This window comes from Oncorhynchus mykiss, chromosome 9, assembly GCF_013265735.2.
Source record: "Oncorhynchus mykiss isolate Arlee chromosome 9, USDA_OmykA_1.1, whole genome shotgun sequence".
NCBI lineage: Eukaryota > Metazoa > Chordata > Actinopteri > Salmoniformes > Salmonidae > Oncorhynchus > Oncorhynchus mykiss.
This window is the reverse complement of record NC_048573.1, coordinates 32,791,480-32,811,694: the sequence shown is the minus strand read 5'-3', so window position 1 is coordinate 32,811,694 and position 20,215 is coordinate 32,791,480. Positions and strand designations below refer to the sequence as shown.

Below are 20,215 nucleotides of genomic sequence, written 5' to 3'. Positions count from 1 at the left end.
AGGAAGGCTTTCCACTAGATGTTGGAACATTGCTGTGGGGACTTGCTTCCATTCAACCACAAGTGTATTAGTGAGTTTGTGCACTGATGTTGGGCGATTAGGCCTCTCGCAGTCGGCGTTACAATTCATCCCAAAGGTGTTCGATTGGGTTGAGGTCAGGACTCTGTGCAGGCCAGTCAAGATCTTCCACACCGATCTCGATAAACCATTTCTGTATGGACCTCGTTTTATGCATGGGGGCGTTGTCATGCTGAAACAGGAAACTATTGTCACAAAGTTGGAAGTTGTCTAGAATGTCATTGTATGCTGTAAAGTAAAGATAACCCTTCACTGGAACTAAGGAGCCTTGCCCAAACCATGGTCAACATCCTCAGACCATTAATCCTCCTCAACCAAACTTTACAGTTGGCACTATGCATTCAGACAGGTAGTGTTCTCCAGGCATCCGCCAAACTTAGTCTGTCAGACTGCCAGGTGGTGAAGCGTGATTCATCACTCCAGAGAACGCGTTTCCACTGCTCCAGAGTCGAATGGCGGCGTGCTTTACACCTCTCCAGCCGACGCTTGGTTTTGCGCATGGTATATCTTAGGCTTGTGTGTGGCTGCTCGGCCATGGAAACCCATTACATGAAGCTCCCAATGAACAGTTATTGTGCTGACGTTGCTTCCAGAGGACGTTTGGAACTCAGTAGTGAGTGTTGCAACTGAGGACACACGATTTGTACGCGCTTCAGCACTCGGCGATTCCGTTCTGTTAGCTTGTGTGGCTGTTGTTGCTCCTAGACATTTCCACGTCACAATAACATCACTGACAGTTCACCGGGGCAGCTCCATCCGGGCAGATATTTGACGAACTGACTTGTTGGAAAGGTGGCATCCTATGACGGTGCCACGTTGAAAGTCATTGAGCTCTTCAGTGAGGACATTCTACTGCTAATGTTTGTCTATATAAGTTCCGAGGCTGTGTGCTCGATTTTATACACCTGTCAGCAATGGGTGTGGCTGAAATAGCCGAATCCAGTAATTTGAAGGCGTGTCCACATATGTTTGTATATAAAGTGTAGATCTGGATAGAAATCTGTAGTGAAAACTGAGCGTTGAGGTTTGTCTTGCTTGGTTCGTTTAGATTTGACCTCCTCAGATGATGATGGGTTATGGCAGGCCCGTTTTAGTTCCGTGTTGAAAAGTCAATTACGTTTCAAGACATGTATTTAAATACTGTAACAACCATAAGCCTTGCAGAGTATCCTTGAGAGAAACCTGGTTTTGACATCCAGCCCTCCATTGCAAAGCATGTTCATTTCCCCCATGAAGAAGCTACATTTTGGGCAAGCGGCTTACATCCCCAGAGGTCATCCAGAAAGCACTGCAGTCGAGTTCCCAGCATGTCAAACTTAGCAATGCGTGTAATTGTTTTACTCTTCCGGCTGAGCATTAACAAATTGATGCTGTTCACGAAAGGCGCAAAGAGAAGACGGAATCTGAAAATGACTATTGCAAAAACAAATTAGAAATCAGGGCATCCAAGCTAATAATAACACCACGAAAAAGAAAGAGATGAAACCAAAAGGATCACTTTTGCAGCAAGAGAGTATGTCCCCATTTCCAGTTGAGTTTGCTTCTAAATTGTGTCGAAATGCTTAATGAACCTTGGGATCCTTGAGGTGCATAGAAGATCCAAACACAATATTTTGACACGGTCTCCTCCTCTCCCTATTGGGGTTGTTTGAACCGGAGGGCATTTAAATGCAAATTGCAAATTATAGAATAGAAAACTGAAGAAAGAATGGAAGCCCTGACCAGAAATATTTTGTGCTTCCCTCTAATGCAGGCCCGCCAGGAAAGCGGGGAAGAAGAGGCCGGAATGGCGAACCTGGTAAGTGTGTGCACTCACAGATCTATTCCAAGTTGGCTGGACCTCCAAGTGAGATTTTTTTCTCTCTCCTGAGCTGACTCACCAACCTCAGAGCAGCCCAGGCCCAGCCTATTTGGGAGGAAACGTGTTTGTGTTGACACTCCTACAGATATGAAGTGCTATGAAAGGATACTATTTTGAATTAGAAGGGTTAATATATAAATGACAGGCGTAAATCCTCACCGCAACGCACAGGGCTAAAATTGCTGAGTTCAATTGTAGACGATACTTCGGCATTGTTTAATGCAACCCTTCCAATAAACATCTATTAATGTTAATTTCAAATGTCAATATTGTGTGAAAGTACTACACCAACACTTTTCAGGCAAATGCTGAGAATCAGAGTAACTTCCTGCAGCTAAATCTACCAGAAACAAGCTAACACGTGTAGCGCATGGTGTCCTCGGTGGCACAGCGGTCTCTAAAGAGCAGACAATGCAAAACAGGACGACAATCACTCCCATTAGGTTATGATAATAGCCTAATCCCAAAATTGCCTGTGGAGCTTGTTGTTAGGCCAGCGGAACAAGCCAAATCTACAACACGTGGGTCACTGCGGTAGGGTCACCTATGGGCAGGTTAGAGAGGACACGTTTCATTTTGCTTCCTCATCTCATCAACCACAGATGACCTCGGGGGACTGTCATTCTCTTCCAGAATCTCTGTAATGCCCACAAACCTCTGGACAGCTCGATCATCAGGGAACATTCCCATATGTCACACCTGTTTTAAGGGATTAAAGTGAATAAAGCATGTGTACTTCTCATAGATTGCTGGGGTAAATCCAGGGTAAAGTAGTTCCTTGGTACAGATGTCAAAGACCTATACTGTACTGCATTATTGCCACCGAATGTAAAGCTCTGTACCACCTACTTTTTAGAACTAAATATTCCCCAGTATCAAATAACTTTCATTATTTAATCTGTGTGCACTATGCCTTATGGGGGTTGTAGAAGAAAGTAGGTATCTAAAAGCATGTTTAAGGTGTAGTTCTCCCCCCACAAATTAAATATGTGTATGCATTGAAGTCAGTGATCTACAGTATCTTGACAAGCGGAACAAGCTTTCCCCCTGTTGTGTTTTTCCTAGGGAAACAAGTTCATTGAATTGGGAGAACAAATTAGAAAAAACGAAATTGTGTTTTGCCAAACATTACTACTAAAAGGGACACTTCGTTAGGACTTGACTGTTTGTTTATAGTGAACCTATGGAAAGGAAGCTTAGACAGTTTGTGTCAAGAACTCCATGTCATTAACCAGTTTGAGACTGCAGGCAGACCTAGTGGGTGGTCAACATTGGACTGCATTATTTAGAAGGTTTCCTTTTTTTTGTCTGTAAAATGTCACAGGTCTTTGAGAAGTTTCATAATTTATAACATTATACCTGCCCACACAGAACACTTTTTTTTTATCACTTTGGTGCATTTTGCTATATAGTATGTGGTACATTTTCACAACTCTTCGTATAAAAATCTAAACAGGTCATCAAAATAGCTATGTTTCTAAACTCTAAGTACCTTTACCTTTAAAAACATTTACAAAGTCAATTGTTTACAGCACCAAGTCACACTTTCAATTTGCATACATATTCAATCGAATGATCTGTGTTTCACAATGCAATATTCACATTACTTTTGATATGATTTTCTTGTAATATGTTAATAATCCATTTAATTATCACTTAATCATACTGCTCAAAACTGATAACTACTGAATCAAAATAATTCTGTAACCAACAATACAGTGCCTTGCGAAAGTATTCGGCCCCCTTGAACTTTGCGACCTTTTGCCACATTTCAGGCCTCAAACATAAAGATATAAAACTGTATTTTTTTGTGAAGAATCAACAACAAGTGGGACACAATCATGAAGTGGAACGACATTTATTGGATATTTCTAACTTTTTTAACAAATCAAAAACTGAAAAATTGGGCGTGCAAAATTATTCAGCCCCCTTAAGTTAATACTTTGTAGCGCCACCTTTTGCTGCGATTACAGCTGTAAGTCGCTTGGGGTATGTCTATCAGTTTTGCACATCGAGAGACTGACATTTTTTCCCATTCCTCCTTGCAAAACAGCTCGAGCTCAGTGAGGTTGGATGGAGAGCATTTGTGAACAGCAGTTTTCAGTTCTTTCCACAGATTCTCGATTGGATTCAGGTCTGGACTTTGACTTGGCCATTCTAACACCTGGATATGTTTATTTTTGAACCATTCCATTGTAGATTTTGCTTTATGTTTTGGATCATTGTCTTGTTGGAAGACAAATCTCCGTCCCAGTCTCAGGTCTTTTGCAGACTCCATCAGGTTTTCTTCCAGAATGGTCCTGTATTTGGCTCCATCCATCTTCCCATCAATTTTAACCATCTTTCCTGTCTCTGCTGAAGAAAAGCAGGCCCAAACCATGATGCTGCCACCACCATGTTTGACAGTGGGTATGGTGTGTTCAGGGTGATGAGCTGTGTTGCTTTTACGCCAAACATAACGTTTTGCATTGTTGCCAAAAAGTTCCATTTTGGTTTCATCTGACCAGAGCACCTTCTTCCACATGTTTGGTGTGTCTCCCAGGTGGCTTGTGGCAAACTTTAAACAACACTTTTTTTTGCAGCCTCTTGGCTGCATCTCTGATCAGTCTTCTCCTTGTATGAGCTGAAAGTTTAGAGGGACGGCCAGGTCTTGGTAGATTTGCAGTGGTCTGATACTCATCCCATTTCAATATTATCGCTTGCACAGTGCTCCTTGGTATGTTTAAAGCTTGGGAAATCTTTTTGTTTCCAAATCCGGCTTTAAACTTCTTCACAACAGTATCTCGGACCTGCCTGGTGTGTTCCTTGTTCTTCATGATGCTCTCTGCGCTTTTAACGGACCTCTGAGACTATCACAGTGCAGGTGCATTTATACGGAGACTTGATTACACACAGGTGGATTGTATTTATCATCATTAGTCATTTAGGTCAACATTGGATCATTCAGAGATCCTCACTGAACATCTGGAGAGAGTTTGCTGCACTGAAAGTAAAAGGGTCTGAATAATTTTGCTCGCCCAATTTTTCAGTTTTTGTTTTGTTAAAAAAGTTAGAAATATCCAATAAATGTCGTTCCACTTCATGATTGTGTCCCACTTGTTGTTGATTCTTCACAAAAAAATACAGTTTTATATATTTATGTTTGAAGCCTGAAATGTGGCAAAAGGTCGCAAAGTTCAAGGGGGCCGAATACTTTCGCAAGGCACTGTAGATGGATGTGGCTGTAAATACTACATAATCTTCCCCCATCAGCCAGTGTGCATCAATACAATAAGACAAAGTGTAGAGTCACTTACTCTATGTAATACCATTTGAAATTATGGAGTAGTGTACAATGCACTGCTGAAATACTTCGGTAAATTACAGTATATTCCACTCTATCTGAATTTCATTGATATACTGTAAACTGATTGTTTTAGCTGATGATACTTAAACAGTTAGTCACAAGTCACATAGAAAAGTTTATCTTGTTCACTGTTGCATGGGGCAGAAATGGAAATACATACTCTACACCAGGCTACACCAATACCTTTTTGCTATAAGCTTCTGCTTTACAATACATGCCGCAATATCCCTATATCGGACAATTTCTTCTATGTATGTACTATATAAGGATACTGAAACGGTAAGACTGACATTTTTCTCAACGTGCTCCAAACTTTACATTGGATACAAACAAATCTGTAAATAAAATTGGGTTGAGGTAAACTTAAAAAAAAAGGTTCATACTGGTACATAGTTAAATATTGTATGGATGATATTTATCATCTATTCCTTCTATTCAGCACTTCAAAAATATAATTGGATTAAATTGTCCTCATGCATTTTCCCAAAAATATATATTTTGCATGAATGTGATGTGTTCTACTCCATTGAATACTAAATCAAAGGTTCTGAACATAAGACATGGGGCATTAGAACTGTTATCAGTTTGACCTTTGTACTAGGAGTTTTGAAAATATACCACTTCTGGAAAATGTCATAAATTATTTTTCCTTCCCCCCCAAAAAAAATCTAGTTTGAACAAGTTATAGAAATTAAATTATTCATCATCAATAAAAAAAAGTTTACATTTAAATATGTTTTAAGTGGGCTAGGCCCATGCAGCTGTCATTGTAAAACACTATAACCTCAGTCACTTCAGAGAGTAATAACAAATTCCCCTGTCATGTGGGTAACAATGAAGCCAGCGACCTTAAACTGTCACATGGTGAAATACTGTTGTCAATTACAGTGTGGGAAACACATAGAAACAAATGACAAGCATTGCCAGTTTGGAAGTGTGTGATAACAAATGGTGAATAATCATGCTGGATTGAATTGCTTTCATGATGGATTGTTTTAAGTGTTCTTAGCAACCATGGAATATCACATGCTTCTTATGGGTTATGTATCAGTGTTCATGTGCAGGCAGATATATAGAAGCGTATACAGGGGACCATAGTTAATTTGTGGTTAGTAAATGAGAGGGAATTAACCCTTCCCTTATGTTCGATTTGGCTGACATGTTACTGGTCAATTTGACCAGTACAGTAAGTACATCAATATCATAAATATATGATTTTATCCTCCCAACATGTATTTTCCAGTAGCTGAGAATGATGACTTTCATATGGTTTTTTCCCTGAGTTGATAGACCCAATGTTTCAAAGTTAAGAGCCAAGAGATTACTGTACAAAAGTCATAAATACATTGAGCAAAAATATAAACGCAATGTGCAATAATTGTACAGTTCATATAAAGAAATGTGTCACTTTAAATAAATTCTTTAGGCCCTAATCAATGGATTTCACATAACTAGGAATACAGATACAGTGGGGCAAAAAATTATTTAGTCATCCAGCAATTGTGCAAGTTCTCCCACTTAAAAAGATGAGATAGGCCTGTAATTTTCATCATAGGTACACTTCAACTTTGACAGACAAAATGAGGGAAAAAAAACAGAAAATCACATTGTAGGATTTTTTAATGAATTTATTTGCAAATTATGGTGGAAAATAAGTATTTGGTCACCTACAAACAAGCAAGATTTCTGGCTCTCACAGACCTGTAACTTCTTCTTTTAAGAGGCTCCTCTGTCCTCCACTCGTTACCTGTATTAATGGCACCTGTTTGAACTTGTTATCAGTATAAAAGACACCTGTACACAACATCAAACAGTCACACTCCAAACTCCACTATGGCCAAGACCAAAGGACATCAGAAACAAAATTGTAGACCTGCACCAGGCTGGGAAGACTGAATCTGCATTAGGTAAGCAGCATGGCTTGAAGAAATCAACTGTGGGAGCAATTATTAGGAAATGGAAGACATACAAGACCACTGATAATGCCCCTCGATCTGGGGCTCCACGCAAGATCTCACCCCGTGGGGTCAAAATGATCACAAGAACAGTGAGCAAAAATCCCAGAACTAAATGGGGGGACCTAGTGAATGACCTGCAGAGAGCTGGGACCAAAGTAACAAAGCCTACCATCAGTAACACACTACGCCGCCAGGGACTCAAATCCTGCAGTGCCAAACGTGTCCCCCTGCTTAAGCCAGTACATGTCCAGGCCCGTCTGAAGTTTGCTAGAGAGCATTTGGATGATACAGAAGAAGATTGGGATAATGTCATATGGTCAGATGAAACCAAAATATAACTTTTTGGTAAAAACTCAACTCGTTGTGTTTGGAGGACAAAGAATGCTGAGTTGCATCCAAAGAACACCATACCTACTGTGAAGCATGGGGGTGGAAACATGCTTTGGGGCTGTTTTTCTGCAAAGGGACCAGGACGACTGATCTGTGTAAAGGAAAGAATGAATGGGGCCATGTATCGTGAGATTTTGAGTGAAAACCTCCTTCCATCAGCAAGGGCATTGAAGATGAAACGTTGCTGGGTCTTTCAGCATGACAATGATCCCAAACACACCGCCCAGGCAACAAAGGAGTGGCTTCGTAAGAAGCATTTCAAGGTCCTGGAGTGGCCTAGCTAGTCTCCAGATCTCAACCCCATAGAAAATCTTTGGAGGGAGTTGAAAGTCCGTGTTGCCCAGCAACAGCCCCAAAACATCACTGCTCTAGAGGAGATCTGCATGGAGGAATGGGCCAAAATACCAGCAACAGTGTGTGAAAACCTTGTGAAGATTTACAGAAAACGTTTGACCTCTGTCATTGCCAACAAAGGGTATATAACAAAGTATTGAGATAAACTTTTGTTATTGACCAAATACTTATTTTCCACCGTAATTTGCAAATAAATTCATAAAAAATCCTACAATGTGATTTTCGGGATTTTTTTTCTCATTTTGTCTGTCATAGTTGAAGTGTACCTATGATAAAAATTACAGGCCTCTCATCTTTTTAAGTGGGAGAACTTTCACAATTGGTGGCTGACTAAATACTTTTTTGCCCCAATGTGTATATATATATATATATATATATATATATATATCTGTTGTTTACAGATACCTTTAAAAAAAAGATAGGGGTGTGGATCAGAAAACCATTCAGTATCTGGTGTGACCACCATTTGCCTTATGCAGCGCGACACATCTCCTTCGCATAGAGTTGATCAGGCTGTTAATTGTGTTGTGTGGAATGTTGTCCACAGACCACAATACAGTGGCCGTAATAGTACTGTGTTTAGGTCTGAAGCCAGATTGATTACTAGAAAGAGTATTGTTAACAGTTAAAAAAGTTTGTAGTTGCCTCTAGAATTTTAGCCAAACAGGAGAGCTTAGAGATGGGCCGATAATTATCCAATTCACTACCATCACCTCCCTTGAGGAGTAGTAAAACTAAAGCTGTTTTCCAAGATTTAGGAATCTTTCCTACAACAAATGTTTGATTAAAAATATGTGTCACTACACCACCAAAAATAATAGGTGCCGCACACTTGAGTAAATATGGATCCAGATTGTCAGCGCCTAATGATTTCTTAGAATCTATAGCAGATAGTGCATCTTCTATGACTTTTTGAAAATTAAAAACCTGCTTACTGTTTTCCACATCAGCTGAAGGCCGAGGGACTGAAACAATAGACCGGTTAGGACCATGTTGGCCATTTTTTCTTTCAAAAAGAAAACCAGCAGAAATAAAATGCTTAAGTGTTATTTCAAGCATTCATTTGGCTACAAGTCAATAGTAATCTTGTGCACATGTACCTGAATTCTTATATTAGCTCTGCAACTTTGAATCCAATCAGGAAGCCTTTTGTGGCTAACTCATCCAGTTTTATTGACTCTTGTGTGACACATTGATACTCCTACTGTTTTCAAATCTCACAGAGAGCTTGGATTGTTACATATAAATAAATGTGTGAAGCCTGATGTCTAAACTTGACTTTCTGGATGTCTGGGTGCATGACACTAACCCCGACATTCTGGTCATCTCAGAGAATAATTTGATTATGGATAAGGTTATTGCCATTTTTTGATGTTATAGAAAAAAAGGGGGAGGGCTGTCTATTTATGTAAGCTCTTCTCTTATGGCTTCATGCACTCTTAGCATCTATGTCTCCAAAATATGTGAGCTGTTGGTTATTAAAGTGGTCATTTGGCGTCACTTGAGAGGTGTCACTACAGACCCTGGTTTGATTCCAGGCTGTATCATAACCGATCGTGATTGGGAGTCCCATAGGGCGGTGCACAATTGGCCCAGCATCGTTAGGGTTTGGCTGGGGTGCCATGTGAAATGCATTTTTTTTTAAATAGATTTAAATCAACCTTCAGTTATATAAAGGGGTGCCCCAAGGTTTGATACTCAGCCCACTACTGTTTATAATCTATACATATAACATTGTTAATGCTGTACAAAAATCTATATTTTCATTTGTATGCAAATGATACAGCGTTGTATTCCACAACTCCATTGGTTGGCCAAGCTTCTTCACATTTGAAGTCAGATTTTCAAGCAATGCAGAGGTCACTATTGAATCTAAAGTTAATGCCAAATGCAAACCAACAAATATGCATGCTTTTTTCTAGGTCCTATATTCCAGATTTAAATGCATTTGTAATGACTAGTATGACGATTAGTATGACGAGACAATTTCTTTCTGGAGCGGATGGTCGGTGGGCCAGAACATAATTTCAAATAATTTGTAGACTGCAAATTGACCGCAAGAAGCCCAAACAGATATAATATTTGACTAAAACATAATAATATGATCACGTGTCTCTCTATTATGCATGGGAATACTTGGAAACAGATGTATTAAATTAAAATCACTTGGAGCAGATTTCCTGGTGTTTTTACAGTCGGGTTCAACAATGTTCAACAATGAAAATTCCACACAAAATGTTTTTTGCTCAGAAAACCACCCGCTGGGGAACCCTGCACTAGATGCTGTTTTCCATTGTGCCCTTATGTTTATTACTGGTGATGCTTATAGAACTCACCATTGTGTTTTGTATCAAAAAGTGTGTTTGGACCTCTTTGAATGTAAGGAGGGAGCAGCATTTTCTTGTCTTTATCTACAAAGCATGTATGGAGACAATTCCTGTGTCTATCATCATTGATACTTTTAGACATACAAATTACCAAACCCGGTCTCAGGCTTTTTACATTTTTTAAAATTGTATTTAACCTTTATTTAACCAGGTAGGCTGGTTGAGAACAAGTTCTCATTTGCAACTGCGACCTGGCCAAGATAAAAGCATAGCAATTATTGGAGAACCCTTCGGTTTCCACAGAGTTGTGTACACCATACAGAGCTCTCTGAAATTAGATGGTCCCCCTGGGTCAGTTCAGAGTCATGATCAGAGACCTCTATATGTTGATAAATGTGTATGCTTTTCTTAATATATTTTGTAATTTTGTATAGTGTATATTGTATGTGTTTGAGGTAGAATTTCATCTGTAGAATAGACCCTAGTATGACTTCCCTGTAAAATATATATATATATATATATTAATAATTGCAGTGGTCAAAAATTTACTCCGAATATTATGTATGTCACAATTCCGGTATTACATTACGTGTTTTACAAGTTTGAGACCCACACTTGGGAAAGTAGATGGGAAATGGTGGAAAAATGACGTAAAATTTTATTTTAGTGATTTCAATCTCAGTTCCGAGTGAAATTGAATTATGTACAGCCATTGATTCATGTAGAATATGGTTATGTTTCTCCAGCCCCATCCCTCATTGTTTGAACTGCAGACTGAACGTTAATGCTGGAATGCAACCAAGAACCAAGTCAACAACATACCGCCTTTTACAAAAAAAGCCATAAAATAAGTAGCCCTACTCAACGATCGAAAAAACAATGTCATTGAATTGCAGCCGGAACGCTTTATACTTATCCTCAGTCACAAGGAAGACCAGTGAAAAAAGGCTTATTAAAAAAAGATCCCACCGTTTTTTTTTAGCTGGGCTCCCCTAATAAGAGCCGAAGACCAATAATGATTTGTAGGGTTCTGAAGTGAAGCCTGAAGTGCTATAGTGCAGATCCCTTTGAGAAGAAGTGATTGAGAAATAAAGTATCACCTCGCAAAAAGGGGGACATTTAACAAGCTTGCAAACCCTTGAAGCAATGAAATCATGAGACACCTCCAAAAGTAAGTCATGTGACCACCCCATCCCCTGTCATTGTTGGCCCACAGTGTTGAAAGTAGATACTACGGATAAGTATTTTGTCACACTGCCAGGGTTATATGCCTCGGGGAAAAATAAAGCTGTGATTTTGCAGTTATGCAGAAATATAATGCCTTGATGTAGTGGGTATTGAAACTGGGTATGTCTTGTCTGTCTTTTATATTTCAACTTCCGGTACGCAATACTTAAATTAATGTGTATATTTAAGATATTTTGGGTTATCTGTGGAAGTGTTTCCTGTACATCTGCTTATGTACTGAGGGGATATTGCCTGGCTACCCACACTCCTTGCTCTGGCCAAACGCTATGCCATGCCCACAGACGTTAGTTTCTTAATGAGTCTGTATCTGAGTACCTCCCCGACCCTTCACTGAATGCGAACACATTCCGGGATGTCTGATTGGTCCAGAAACCGATGGGTTGAGCCAGAGCTAGAACACACGTGGCGGTTTGAAAATCCGTCATTGGTTTTGATACTTTGATTGGTTAAAGATGACCCAATTGCTGATGACTTTGTTTTGTACAACGTCCCTCGTGCCCCTCTTCACCACAAACTACTTCAATGATGGCAGTCTCAGACAAAAGTATGTAGCGAACAACAGAGCAGCGGAACATTTTTTTTTAATCGTCAGGCTAGAGGGGATATGAATGAGTGACATTTGAATATACTGTTTATGTTGGAAAAAGTGTATTAACTTTAGCCCTTTTGTGTTTATTCTTTTTCAGGACCTCCTGTAAGTATACATGACTTCACAGCCTCTCTGGGTGTGGTATGTATGGCTCAAAGGTACAAAACATCTCAACAGATGCAGATCAATTGATCAAGGGAAACCATGCACTATTGCAACCTATTGTCTGTACCGTAACGCCTAATAAAACACCAGATCATTCTGGTAATGTTGATATAGTGTGTGCTATCAGAAATGCCAAATTAGAGCAAAGTACTTACATTTTATTTTCCAAGTAAAGTTATTTTGTGTTGTACCCACTGAATGGCAAATCTAACAAATCCAGCAAATTCAACCACAATTAGTGTGCGCTATATATCAACCTTTCAGTTTTCCCAACTTATCTGACTGTATGATTAAAATCAGATTTTCATCCATACATTCCTCTAATAGGGGACATCTCGGGATGCATGGTTTGCAATACCCCACTACCAACCCCTCTTGCTGCTAGCCCCCTGCACCCAAAATAAGTGTCTCACTTCATTATGTGCCAAGTGATCACAGAATCACTCGACCTCTAGAAGGAAAACTCTTGTTTCTAAAGATGAAGACAATCAAATCAAAGTTCATTCACACAGTTTAGCAGATGTTATAGCGGGTGCAGCGAAATGCTTGTGTTACTAGTTTCTAACAATGCAGTAAAATGTCAAACAAGTACACACACAAAAAAAAATCAAGAAATGTCAGAACGAATCCAATTAACAACCCAAATACCACAGTAACAGTAATCCAAATGCAATCTATACGTACATACACCGGATTAATTTACACAAGATATATTAAGAATGATATGTACAGCAGTAGATATTACAGTGAGCTATGTCAAGAATCCAGTCTATAAATAAACATGTGGTGTGTATAAATAGTGTAACTAAAATGCAATGTACAGTAGTAGAAATATTAGAATGAGCTATGTCGAGAACACAGTATTTAAATACACAGTACAAAATACCATGGCAAAATGGATAGAATTGCAGGAAATGAGTTAAACAGTATGAACAGTATATTAATAGAAAATGTGTGTACAGCAGTAGTTATGTAGGATGAGCCATGACCAGAATACAGTATATACATATAAAGTGAATAAAATAGTGTTTAAACATTATAAAAGTAACTAGTGTTCAATGACTATGTACATAGGGCAGCAGTCTCTAAGGTGCAGAGTAGAGTACTACAGTGGTTATCCCTTTAAAAGTTGCGTCATACTGCAGCACAGCTTGCGGGGTGAGAAGGCATCTTTGAGAAGCTAAGTTATTTACATGACATGGAGCTGTAGGCCTAAGAGACTTGTTTTCTGTAGCTGTTTTAGAGGAACTTACTTATTGGCATACAGGCCAACTTCAATATACAGTATATCAATCAATCATTCATTCATTTGTGCATGTCATCACACAGCATACAAGTCATCCATGTCTTTAAATACATACAAGTATTTTAGTTATAAAATGAAATAACAAAGAGAGCCTTGAATATTTAAACAATGAATAAACCTCAACATGTCAGCTAAAGCGATTGAATTCAGGAATGCATTTGGCTGTTTTTAATATGGGCTGTACTAGAGACTGTAAAACCTTATTTTGTTAGAACAGACTATGATATATATATATTTTTTTTAAATTTGATTCATTAATTTCAATAATGTTATGGTGATTCTGTTCCACGAAAAAATTAAAATGCATTTTACAGTAGCCCATGTAGTCCTCAGTGTTTCCATTAGGACAATATGGCGCTGTACGACGTGAATGGTCGGGAGTGACTGCAAGTGAAGAGCAAAATGATCCTAACATTTCCACACCCTAATGGACCAACACCCAAATGGAGATTCAGTGAAAATAAAAATCTCATTGATTTATCAAGACCAGTTCCCATGATTGTCTCAGAGCAGCACAAAACGGTGCTGAAATAATTGACCACACACGGGTAGACTATTGCTTCTAATCATATTATAACAATTGGATGACTTTGTGAGTTTCAGTGAGCAACAATTTGTTGCCTTCATTAGCCTACTTTATTCCAATATTTCTGTTATAGAGTGATATTTAGTCCCATAGTAATTCGTAATGGATCCATCCAGATGTGGTTAGAAAACAGTGTATTTGGTGGGCTACGCAAAAGAGATGGGAGAAGTGACATGCCCCGCAAACCCCATGAATACATTTACTCGCAAACACCCATGAATACATTTAAAGCAAGAGTCTATTATCCTGCTATAGCCCATCAAAGGTGAAAGGCTTATTTTGTATTCTTAAAAGAACTCCAGCACAGAGAAGGGAAAGGAGCTTTAAATAATTAAACAATGAATAAACCGCAACATGTCAGCTAAAGCGATTGAATTTGTGAATACATTTGACTGTTTTTAATATTATTATTTAATATCAACCAAAAACACAGCATCTACCGTGTTAGAAATATGTTATTGAATTTGATTAAAAAAAGGCATGTTTATTAGGCTACTGTGCAGTGTATTTAAATACAATAATCCCCTACCCTCCTTTTACCCTCCTTCTTGATCTCCTTCTTGGCAAGAGTCTATTGTCCTGATAATAGCCCATCATGGGTGGATGGCTTCTTTTGTATTACAACGTATTGAATGAATGCAGAGTTCACACTTTTGAAAAACAATTGTTTGAAAACATGTTTTCAAAATGCCTCCAGCTGTCCATCACTACTGTAAACCAAGAACAATGAGAATAGGCAATAGAAGCAGGAACAGCATAGGGCTGAGTGACATACTCCTTCCAGGCTTTCGTTCAAAATAAGTTACATTATTTAAAACGAGTCTGGTGCTCTCTAATATGTGGATAGGCCACTGGGAGTAAACAGATACCAGACTGCACTCTGGTCAAAGAGTGATGACAGGCACAGAAGCCCAGTCTAGGAGTTTAATGATGAACCAGAGTATACATGTCATCTGTGTACAGAGGGAAACAGGATAAAAGAAACAGAAAATGACTACAATGTAAATCCAACAAACAATATTACATTAAACACTAATGTCAACAATCTCTATACACAATTGACAATAAGAGAAAAATAACACATCATAATTGCTCTCAACGGAATTAACATTACAGTTACACCAACTGGTAGGCTATTCACACAATTGTACAAAATGGTAAGAGAACTGGTGAAGAAAGTTACCCCTCTACATACACATTTACCCCTCTACCTTTACCCCTCAGTTACCCCTCTACATACACATTTACCCCTCTGCATTTACCCCTCAGTTACCCCTCTACATACACATTTACCCCTCTACATTTACCCCTCAGTTACCCCTCTACATACACATTTATTGTATTTACATATAACAATAGCAACAGGAATATTATAAAAGTGAAATAAGTATTTGTTCTGACTTACATCTGGTCAAAAACGCACAAATATCCCTGCTAATGAAAACGGTCTGATCTCCACAAAAGCCAACCCTTGGTTGCCATGGTGAATAATCCAATAATAATTGGTAGGACACAAAGGAAACATCAAAGAGTTTACGTTTTATTAAAGATGATCAGAAAGGATGTTGGTACTTATTTAGATGCAAAGCCACCAATGAGTGAATCATTTAGCTTTATGCTGACAAATCTTCATTGAACTCTTTCATTCCGTTTCTTCTTCACATCAGAAAAGGACTATGTGTTTCAGGGGCTATCACTCTTTCACACTGTGGTAAATAAAGACTGTTTGTTAATTAGAGTTATTTATTTATGTTTTTAGAGGGAGAGAAACCAAAAGACCACCATGTCTATTTTTTTTAAATCATCAGACCACAGGTCAAGTGTAATTGCAGCATTGTATTTACCCAAGTTCTCTCTTAACTCCAGGGGCACTGCCAGCTATTTTTTGGTTGTTGCCTGATGCAGGACTCCAGTGCCAGAGAAGAGACTCTCGGACTGAAATATTCACACCTCCATTGATTTAGGAAAATATAGCAATTTGTGCAACAGTTTAGACTACCGATAGAGCAGCGTTCTAACTCCCCCTTGTGATAGTGTTGTGCAATGAATGACACAATTTACCACAATCTGCCACCATACACTACAAACGGTCACTGTAGGTGGTAGCTGGCTAGTGACAGTGTCTAAGGTTCATAGGTGCTGTTTATCAGTCTCTCAGTCCTAGCTTTGACTTTGATGCACCGGTACTCTCTCCGGCTTCTAGATGGTAGCGGAGTGAATAGGCCGTCGCTCGTCTGACTGAGATTCTTGAAGATCTTCTTGATCACCAGGTGCTGTAGATGTCCTGCAGGGCATCACCCTTTGGAGAGCCCTGCGGTTAATGTCATCTGACAGTACAGGGGCAGAAGTGGTAATAGGGTCAAACAGGCGTGTGCTCTGTTAAAATAATTTATGGAGTTGGGAGGGAAAGGCGATTTGAATAGGTAAAAATAACATGTGCCGAACAAGCCATAAAAGTAGTAAGTTAATCCGCTGGGAAATTGACTGAGAACATATTCTAATTTACAGCAACAACCTGGGGAATTGTTACAGAGGAGAGGAGGAAGGATGATTGAGCCAATTGTAAGCTGGGGATGATTAGGTGACCATGATGGTATGAGGGCCAGATTGGGAACTTAGCCAGGACACTGGGGTTAACACCCCTACTCTTACTATAAGTGCCATGGGATCTTTAGTGACCACAGAGAGTCAGGATACCCGTTTAACATCCCATCCGAAAGACGGCACCCTACACAATCACTGCCCTGGGACATTATCTTTAGATTAGAGGAAAGGGTGCCTCCTACTGGCCCTCCAACACCACTTCCAGCAGAATCTGGTGTCCCATCCAGGGACTGACCAGGACCAACCCTGCTTAGCTTCAGAAGCAAGCCAGCAGTGGGATGCAGGGTAGTATGCTGCTGTCAAATGTTGACAAAGTCACTGTGGACAGCCGGGATTCCAGTATGGAATGGCTGGTGTCTTTGCAGTCCCATGTTTAAAGGGGATGAAAGGAGATATTTAAATTGATTTAACTTTTATTTAGACAGAAAAAGGATATTGATGGTAAAAAATCCTGCTTAGAAAATAAATATAAGTAGCAGGTTTTAAAATAATGTCATTCGGGGATCTCACGTGGTTTCTCATTCATTATGCCTACCCCTGGCTTGCAGAGAACACATCTCTATGCATATTTGATAAGCTCCCTTGAAACATTGGTTAATATGTACCCAGTGTTCTGAACAAAATGGACCCTGATGCATTCATTGCAAACCCAGAAATTGTTAGGACAGATTTCATTTATGCTGATAAAGCATTAAAACATGGAAAAGAGATTCACTATGCTTCCCCCACTCCTCTCCTTAATTATCTACATACTGTAGATCTTGTAAGTAGATCATTGTTTATTAGGTGGTAATAGTTTATTATAGGGAATGCAAAGTAGGACATTTTCTTGTCTTCAAGAGAGATTAGAAAAGCATTTTCTGACTCGCTCAGACAAGGAAAGAGTAGTTTGGCAGCAACCAGTTGAAACAATTGACAGAGGTTTTTGTATATAATTTTGGATGGAAGGAAACAACACCTTCACTTCGCTGATCCTCAACACAGGGGCCCCACAAGAGTGCTCAGCCCCCTCCTGTACTCCCTGTTCACCCATGCCTCCAACACATTGATAAAGTTTGCAGACGACACAACCAACAATGATTACCAACAATGACGAGAGTCTACAGGGAGGAGGTGAGGGCTCTGGTGGAGTGGTGCCAGGAAAATAACCTCTCCCTCAATGTCAACAAAACGAAGGGGCTGATTGTGGACTTCAGGGGACAGCAGAGGGAGCACGCCCCCATCCACATCGACGGAACTGCAGTGGAGAAGGTGCTCTTCTGTGTACAAGTTCCTCTGCATACACATCACTGACAATCAAATGGTCCACCCACACAGGCAGTGTGGTGAAGAAGGCGCAACAGTGCCTCTTCAACCTTATGAGGCTGAAGAAATTAGTCTTGGACTCTTAAGACCCTCACAACGTTTTACAGATGCACAATCGAGAGCATCCATCACCTGATACGGCAACTGCACTGCCCGCAACCGCAGGGCTCTCCAGAGGGGGGTGTGGTCTGCCCAACGCATCACCGGGGCCCACTGCCTGCCGTCCAGGACACCTACAGCACTCAATGTCACAGGAAGGCCAAAAAGATAATCAAGGACATCAACCACCCGAGCCATGGCTTGTCCACCCCGCTATCATCCAGAAGGCAAGGTCAGTACAGGTGCATCAAAGCTGGGACCAAGAGAAAAAGAGCTTCTGTCTCAAAGCCATCATCGACTGTTAAATAGCCAACACAAGGTGGTCTCCACCCAATACCTTGCCCTGAACTTAATCACTGTCACTAGCCGGTTACTCAACCTTGCACCTTAGAGGCTACTGCCCTATGTACAAAGACATGGAATCACTGGTCACTTTAATAATGTTTACATACTGTTTTATTCATTTCATAAAGATCAAATCAAATTGTATTAGTCACATGCACCAAATACAACAGCTTACTTACGAGCCCCTAACCGAGATAAAAGTAGCAAGTAATTAAAGAGCAGCAGTAAAAAATAACAATATATACAGGGGAGTTCCGGTACAGAGTCAATGTGCGGGGACACTGGTTAGTTGAGGTAGTATGTACATGTAGGTAGAGTTAATTAAAGTGACTATGCAAAGATGACAACAGAGAGTGGCAGTGGTGTGGAGAGGGGAGGGGGGCAATGCGAATAGTCTGGGTAGCCATTTGACTAGATGTTCAGGAGTTTTATGGCTTGGGGGTAGAAGCTGTTTTAGAAGCCTCTTGGACCTAGACTTGGCACCCCGGTACCGCTTGCTGTGTGGTGGTAGCAGGAAGAACAGTCTATGACTAGGGTGGCTGGAGTCTGACCATTTTTAGGGCCTTCCTCTGACACCACCTGGTATAGAGGTCCTGGATGGCAGGAAGCTTGGCCCCAGTGACGTACTGGGCCATTCGCAGTGATGCTCTCGATGGTGCAGTTGTAGAACCTTTTGAGGATCTGAGGACCAATGACAAATCTTTTCAGTCTCCCGACGGGGAATAGGTTTTGCCCACTTTACGACTATCATGGTGTGCTTGGACCATATTCGTTTGTTGGTGATGTGGACACCAAGGAACTTGAAGCTCTCAACCTTTTGGCAAACTCCAAGTGGGCTGTCATGTGCCTTTTACTGAGGAGTGGCTTCCATCTGGCCACTCTGCCATAAAGGCCTGTTTGGTGGAGTCCTGCAGATATGCTTGTCCTTCTGGAAGGTTCTCTCATCTCCACAGAAGAACTCTGGAGCTCTGTCAGTGACTATCAGGTTCTTGGTCACCTCCCTGACCAAGGCCCTTCTCCCCTGATTGCTCAGTTTTGCCAGGTGGCCAGCTCTAGAACATTTTCCATTTAAGAATGAAAGAAGCCACTGGGTTCTTAGGGACCTTCAATGCTGCAGAAATGTTTTGGTACCCTTCCCCAGATCTGTGCCTCGACACAAATGCTGTCTTGGAGCTCTACGGACAATTCCTTCGACCTTATGGTTTGGTTTTTGCTCTGACGTGCACCGTCAACTGTGGAACCTTATATAGACAGGTGTGCCTTTACAAACCATGTCCAATCAATTGAATTTACCACAGATGGACTCAAGTTGTAGAAACATCTCAAGGATGATCAATGGAAACAGGATGCACCTGAGCTCAATTTCGAGTCTCATAGTAAATGGTTTGAATACTTATGTATTTCTGTTTTTTTTATTATTTTTATGTATTTGCAAAAAAAATAAACTTTTTTTTTGCTTTCTCATTATGGGGTATTGTGTGTAAATTGTTTAAGATTGTATGTTATTTAATCCATTTTAGAATAAGGCTGTAATGTCACAAAATGTGGAAAATGTCCAGGGGTCTGAATACTTTCCGAATGGACTGTATATATACTATATTTTACTGTATTCCAGTCTATGACACTCCGACATTGCTCATCATTGCTAATATTT

At 40.0% G+C, this 20,215-nt stretch overlaps 1 protein-coding gene across 29 annotated transcripts in view; it reads left to right on the top strand.

The window, feature by feature from the left end:
• The window catches only part of LOC110531933 (collagen alpha-1(XXV) chain), a 356,708-nt gene that overhangs the window by 144,380 nt on the left and 192,113 nt on the right, over positions 1–20,215 (top strand). For 27 of the 29 annotated variants that reach the window (XM_036987814.1, XM_036987810.1, XM_036987806.1 and 24 more), the window contains exons 3-4: positions 1,832–1,876; positions 12,249–12,256. In XM_036987814.1, the coding sequence (XP_036843709.1) occupies positions 1,832–1,876; positions 12,249–12,256 (53 nt within the window). The remainder of the gene's footprint in view (positions 1–1,831; positions 1,877–12,248; positions 12,257–20,215) is intronic. The other 2 variants (XM_036987809.1, XM_036987818.1) reach the window with 1 other exon arrangement.